Source organism: Crocodylus porosus, unplaced genomic scaffold, assembly GCF_001723895.1.
Source record: "Crocodylus porosus isolate Cpor-Errol unplaced genomic scaffold, CroPor_comp1, whole genome shotgun sequence".
NCBI classification, from domain to species: Eukaryota; Metazoa; Chordata; order Crocodylia; family Crocodylidae; genus Crocodylus; species Crocodylus porosus.
Window position 1 is genome coordinate 23,085,707 of NW_017728931.1, and position 7,361 is coordinate 23,093,067.

Genomic DNA, 7,361 nt, shown 5'->3' on the forward strand with positions numbered 1-7,361 from the left:
GCAGGCAAGGGATGGGGCCCCCCATGGTCCCCTCCTCCCCTGCCCCTTACTTAGTGTTACAGCTCCATGCAGCAAGCAGGGGCTTCCCAAATCTCCGAAGCTCTTCGAATCTTTTATGAATCAATTTGGAGAGCTTTGAATTGATTTGGACCTTTTTATTGGTCTCCTGATTCTATTCAGATTCAAAATGATAGAACTTTGAAGGGAAAAATGGCCAAATCTCCTCTGAATCCAATCAGTACCCGAAGCTATCAAGGTCAGAGTTGGCATTTCATTGTTGGTTGTGTAGATGCATGCTGTGGGATGAATTGCTTTTTAGAAACATAAGCCATTACATTTATTGTTATTTAATTAGTAGAATAACCAGTGTTATTATAGCAAATAAAGTATTTGCTGGGTTTGTCCTTTCCTGCATTTTGCTTCCTTTCTAGGACAACAGAATCTTAATAGGGGGCTTTTCTACCAAGCTTTTCTTAAAGGCTACCTGCAAAAGATGTGTAAAAATTGTACACATGCTCCTTTCTGTTTTCTGAATTTTGTATAAAGGATTTTTTTAAAGGATTTTTTCCTCTGTAACTTTTGCTATACAAATACCAGCATTGTCGAATCCAGTCTTTCTTGTTCTCAGAGGACCTCTGGAAATAGAGGTTATTTATTGTAAGAGCTTAACCTCTTGAAGAACTAAGGTTTTTCCATCTGATGGTCAGCTTGAGTCCCCAGTGCTGTTCTAGTTGACTTGGGGTATTGCCCCAGAGTACAGAATTTATGAACTTAAGATGTGCCATACTGGGTCAGGCCAATGGTCCTTCTAGCTGAGTATCCTGTCTCTGACGATGGCAGGAGTGGATGGTTTGGAGCACTGAACTGAGGATATCTAGAGTGATCTATTCCTGTTCATTACCTTCCTTGGCACCTACCATCACTGGTTTATGCAGGTCTGTAAGTGCCCTGACTGTTCTGTTTAATAGCTATTAATAGATCTGTTGTCCATGAATTTGTCTTGTTTCTTTTTGAACCTGTTGGTACTATCTGCGTGTACAAACTCTTGTTGTACTGTGTTCCACAAGTTAATTACGTGCTGCACAAGTGCTTATTCTTGTTATTTTTAAACCTGTCTCATGTTAATTTCCATGGGTGCCCCCGAGTTCGAGTACAAAAAATACAAGAGGGTTTTTAAGTTGTTTTTGCTTCTCATCCCTCCTGTGCTGAGTGAAACGTGGGTGAGGCAGAGAATCAGACTCTGCTGGACAGGTTGCATTTGGACATATTGGCAGGAGAGAGAGCTATGATTTTTTGCAGCTCTTGTATGCCCCTCATCTTACATCTGGAGATTTGGGCATCTCAGAGGCTCTCTTCAGCTGCTGGTTCTCCCTCCCTCTCAGATGCCCTTGATATGCTTTCTTCCTCTTACTCGGGGGTGGGCAAAATGCGGCCCAGGGGCTGGGTGCAGCCTGCCAGTCCAGTCTATCTGGCCTGTGGGGCCCCTAAAAAAAAATGTAGAAAATTTAATATTTATCTGCCCTGGGCTGCCTGTCATGCAGTGCTCGATGGCTTGCCAAAACTCAGTAAACAGCCCTCTGCCCAAAATAATTGCCCGCTCCTGCTCTTACTCCAGGGATGGATGAAATGCTGGCGTAGGATATGTCAATGGTGATTCTGATTCCAGCTTTCTACTGTCAGATTGTTTACCTGTATAAGGGAATTCCCCACTGGTATTCTCTGTCCATTTAATGCCACTTTTGCAGTAGAAGGTGGCCTTAGACTGAAGCAGCTAGCCCTGAGTGTCTGTCCCCTGGAAACTATTCTGATTTGCTCTGTGTTTCTTTTAGGCAGTGCCTTCAATCCAGCACTTTGGCTTACAAGTGAAAGCAGGGCTTATAAACAAAAATATGATCCCTAATAAAAGACTTTGAAAATTTAAACCTACTGCAGAGGAAGATTATCTAGAATATCCTGTCTAATAACTAATCAGGAACACGGTGTCAAATACTGCAGCAGTGTTGCATAAGATATAGCTAAGGATAAACATAACCAACTTTTCTCCTGAAAGTTAATATAATAGTGAAAGTCCTCTGAATGCCTGTGAAATCTCTGAAAGTGTGCACAAGTCCTTTGGATGTATTGAAAGCTAATCAGTGTACCATTAACAATGAACAAAGCAAGCCTAATGAATATGAAAGATTTGAGAAGGTTTTTTGGGGTTTGTTTTTTTTGCATGTTGCCCCTGTTGATTGGGTACAGTGTGCTAACAGGCTGGTTATCAAACAAAATGGAAATTGTTTTATTTTTGAATAGTTGCTTTCATTCTTCTTCTGTCAGTGTTTTCATTATTAGTCCCTGTTTTAGCCCATCCATCAAAATTCTCATTTAGTTGAAATTTGGCAACCTAATTATTTCCCTGGGTAGACATTTTAAATGTCCTTTCCTTTTTAAATAAAATTTGGTTAAAATCAGCATGCCTTTTTTTCCTCTTTCTTTTCTTAATTAGAGAACATCCAGAAATAGCCCTTTCAGTCACTTTAACTGCAGTATCCTGACTGGAAAAGCAGCATCACTTCTAAATGTGAAATTTGGAAGCCACACATCTATAATCTGAACTGATATATATTATTAAATTGCAGGACTTCAAAACACATTTTATCAGAGATGCAGAAAAATGGGAACAACGTTTTCTTGGGAAATCAGTGCAGTTAATAATCTCCCCAAGAGAGGATGCAAGATGAATTCTCACCTAGATAAAACTTAAGAACACTATTTTGACTATAGTCCAATCTAATGAATATTCATTGGTCAGAGATAACTTGAGACTTTTTATCACTAAGCCTCTCTTTCACTAAGCCTTACTCTTAAGAGAGTAGCCATTTCATCTGGTAACAGTAATAGGCTGTTACCCTCTGTGGACTAGCTGTTAGAGTGCCAGCTCTGTGACCGCATGCATGTGTGAATCTAGAATATAATCCACGGTGCTGTTCTGTGGAAAAAGGCTAGAGCTTTCTAACATGCTGAGAGTTTAGTGGATGGAAGTAGGCTAGGTAATGTGTAAACGGGGCTGGTTAATCTTTAACTTCTGGCCAAAGAGCTTTCTTTGTGACTGTTGTGCAACTGCTTGTAGCTCATGTGAGGCACAGAGACCTAGTTATGCCCTTGTAAAGTGAATGCATCCTTGCATCCATGGCATTTCCTGGACCAGTGGTTAGGTTTAGAGAAGAGTGCCATCAGTTTACTATATAATGAAAAGTTTTCTTGTCCTTATTAACCAGTCTTCAGTAATTGGATGCCTGACCTCCAGACTATCATTTTGTTTTATGTTTTTTTTTCTCCCTTTCCTGCAGAAGCAAAAAATGCCTATGTCTAAGTTTGTTGAAAAACAAGGAGGGGAAGCTTAGAATGGCTGAATTGTTTTGCATTAGAAAAGGAGCTGTTGGAAATGTACTTAAAAATTGCACATAATGAAGCTATTACAATAATGACTTTTACAGTCCCACTTCTCTGAGTGCTGTAATTCACAATGCATGGTATTTTTGCTGTATGTTGGCTGCAGACACCTTCCTGTGCTGTTTTATTGAAACACAGTGCTGCAATAACAGAGCAACTGTAAGAGGTCCAATGACCTGAAAAAGCCTGATGGCCGATTACCTCAAATAAGGTCCATTTTAGCTATGCATGCTTTTTTACATTCTAAATAATCTGCAAAGAAATTCTGGACCCCAGTAATAGCAGAGAACATTTTACTAGTATTTTATTTGCAAGGCTGCCTTTGTTCACTAGGCTGTTTGAAGATTGTTGATGGGGCCTTACATAAATCAGGAAAAGCAATATATTTGACGTGTTAACACTGTCACTGTGTCCTTAGCTCACTCTGTTGTGCTTGGGTATTGTAGAGGACTTGGAACAGGTGTGATGTGACATACAACGCTACATGATTTATGCTTCTGTAGCTAGAGAATACAACATAAGATAATGGCTTATAGCTTGATTTTTTTCAGAGATGTTCAGTACCTAGAACTCAAGCTGGAATGAATGAGGACTGTAGGTGCCTAGCTCCTCTGAAAATCAAACCAGTAAAATGTTTTGGTGGTTAAGGTCAGATCTTCAAAGCTTACCCTAGGAAAACTTTGTGTTTTTTATTATTTTTTTGTGGTAGTGGTAAGCGAAAGGAAGCATATCTGCTTTTATTTGAGTCTTCTATTTCATTTGGTCTTATTTCACAAGTGAATTATTTTGAACAGTTGAAAATAAAACAGTCTGTTCAGTGTGTGTGTTTTTTTTTTTTTAAAGTAGGCAAGTGGGGGAGGGGGATATTTTCCTGGATGTTGTTGTTAAAGACATAATATTTTGTGCACAAATAGCTCAAGGATGGTAGGCAGAGAACAGCATCCAAAGATGTCAGTGGGACTATGCAGATTCATGTCAGCTGAGAGTCTAGCCCTGTATGCAGAGTTCTCCATGCTTACTTTAGTAGCAAAACAATGACTAAGCCAGTTTGCTTTTTTTTAAAGAAAATTGTAAACTCACTTCTGATTGCAAGATGAAATTATGTCCTCAGTTATACCTGTGCACCTCCACTGAAGAGGGGAGCTTGCCTAGATGGCTTGAGAATATTTGATAGTAGACAAAATAGAAGGAACACAGCTTGGCTTTCACAGCCAGGTGTGTTTACAGAATTGTCATTTAATTAAAATTATTTTAAGTTGTTTGTTGAGTAAATTTAACCTGGAGGAATTGTGAAAACTTAGAAAGAATCCTGGAGTAGAACAATACTATTTAGTCTTTTGTATTTTTCTTGTGTGTTCAACTGACTTCTGCATTCTCCTATTCCTGTTTCTGAGAGGTATTTTGGAGTTGTAGTGGGAACATTCTGGGATTGTCATAGGGAGTAAAAGCCTGAATCAGGATCTGGGATGAGCATTAGATAAGGCAGGAGAATTACCTGAGGCAGATTTGCGAGCATTTCACACTGGTTGAAAGAAAGACTGAAGTCAGACAGAACATGAGAGCGGTCATTTGGCCAGTAAACTTTCAAGACATTAGACCAGCATAATTATGCTGTAGGAAAAAGCTATTTGGGGTAATTTCTGTGTGTTCCTAATACAAAACAGAAGAGGCAGTTAGAATTTTCCTCTCCCCCTCAGGCTCAGGCAGCTGGGGTAATGGCAATAGGGAAGCTTGGCTTTACAGATGGAGTAGTTTGAAAAATATGGTGCCAATACAATGTTTCGTAACTCAATAGAAGCATGTTGGTGATGGTTTCTGTGAAATACATATGGCATGTACAAAATGCATGATGACGTGGTAGATCATTTACTTAAGTTGTACAACTGATGGGGGGCTTTGCCATGTTGATAATTCAGCACTCAAGACCAGTAAAACCACAATACATATCTATAACATGTGCACACACATGCACACTCCTGGTTTTATATAGTTAACAATACCATCCCTACCCTCACAGTATTTCTTAGGTATTTCCTATACCAAGGAGTGCTGCAAATATCGAGGCAAAATTGTTTCATTATCTAAATCAAATCTCAAAAGATTTCATGTGCAACCTCTGTGGTCATGTTTGTTTATTTATCTGGGTATATATCTATTTACATAAGCCATTGTATTCTTGTCTACATATTTCCTCTGCTAAAAAAATACTATTAAACACTGTTAAATGATGATGCTTTCTTTTTATTACTGTATAGCATCTTCTTTTCAAGTTTCTTGTACCACTTTAGAGTAGATGATGAATTAAGCTTCACAGTCCTGTAGTGGCATAAGAAAAAAGCATGCTGTCTAGCAATAGTGGCTAAAGCAGAGCTACAGAGTAGTCAAACATGTATCCATAGTGGTAATGATCTTCCTGTAAAATCCTAGCAGAAAGAAGGCACTGTAGATTCTTCCTTCGTGTAGGTCAGTGGTTCTCAACTTTTTTAGGCTCAGGGTACCTACCACTTGTTAGTCTAAAGTTACCCTTACTTAGACTCGAGGTACCCTTCAGAAATGGTCAGCTCTTACTTTTTACTCTGTTTTTGACTATGGAAAAATAATATGGCAATTTTTCTATGGCAAAGAACTCAGAAAGACCACAACAGGTTAGACTTTTTTTAATACTACAGATTCTTATTTGAAAATGTTGGGTTTATCTTATGAACCTTATTTACCCACGTAACAATGCTAATATTGCTCATCACCCCATGTAACCCAGAAAGGTTCTGAAGGCACCCCAGAGGGCCACGATCCCCTGGCTGAGAATCACTTGTGATGTAGGGAGTTGAGGTCTATCCCAGAAGTGAGGAGAACAGTGGGATGATTTCCTGTGCCTTGTCTTTGCTAGGATTTTTGATTGAGATAACTCTTTAGAGTTAAAGATCTTGATGGAGAAATGCATATTTCTTTTTCATTGAATTTATAGCCAAAGAGTTACCTGCACTGTCAGGACCCTGAAAATTCTGACTGTTAGACACTGGCTCAAACAGGTTCTTCCAGAGATTGATTATATAATAGATGACTGAGCCAAATAAGGATATTCTGTGAGTTTCAAATCTGATTAAACAAAATTATATATTTTTTCCTAGCTTAATCCACATTATCCAGAGGGCAGTAATGAAGGAAAGGTCCAGGTAAGCAGAATACTTTCTTTAAATGTAATATAGAAGAGTTTATTTTGTTACTATCCTAGTATAAAATGTAAAGGCCCCTCATGGGAAGTGTATGCTTTGTTTTTTGTTTTGTTTTTTTACCTGTATGTATAGCAGGGGCAGGCAGTTGTTTTGGGCAGAGGGCTGCTTACCCAGTTTTGGCAAGCTGTCAAGGGCTGCATGGGTTGCTGCGCCACTTGACAGGTGCCCCGCACCCTGGTCACCATCTTGGGACCAGTGTCCCAATGTCTTGGGACCAATGTCTCAGGGCCAGCACTGGTGGGGCCCAGAGCAGGGCGCAGGCTGGCAGGGGCCTGTGGAGCTGGGCTGCACCAGCAGGGAGAGGGGGGAACTGGCCCGGTTCCACTGAGCCCCTGCCAGCCGGGACCCTGTACTCCTGCCGCCCTTCTGGCCCCAGGACACCGGTGTGGGCCCCGTGTACCCCCAGCTCCGTGGTGTAGGTGGGGGGGCAGGGCACAGCCCCGACCCCTGCTCACTGGCAAGGGATGAGCTGGTGCTGAGTGTGGGGAAAAGTGGCCTCTCCCCTGCCCAATGGCCAGCGCTCCCTGCTGCAGCCACTCGCAGCCTGTGTGGGGATGACCTGAGCATAGTTTCATAGTTTCTAGGGTCGGAAGGGACCTGAGCAGATCCATCTAGTCCGACCCCCTGCCATGGCAGGAAAGAATACTGGGGTCAAATGACCCCAGCAAGATGTTCATCTAACCTCCTCTTAAA

At 40.8% G+C, this 7,361-nt stretch overlaps 1 protein-coding gene across 1 annotated transcript in view; it reads left to right on the forward strand.

Annotated features, from left to right (window-relative positions):
• ITPR2 (inositol 1,4,5-trisphosphate receptor type 2) overlaps nt 1-7,361 on the forward strand; it is a 361,003-nt gene that overhangs the window by 113,285 nt on the left and 240,357 nt on the right. Inside the window, exon 10 of the mRNA XM_019544387.1 lies at nt 6,564-6,608. Within this exon, the coding sequence (XP_019399932.1) occupies nt 6,564-6,608 (45 nt within the window). The remainder of the gene's footprint in view (nt 1-6,563; nt 6,609-7,361) is intronic.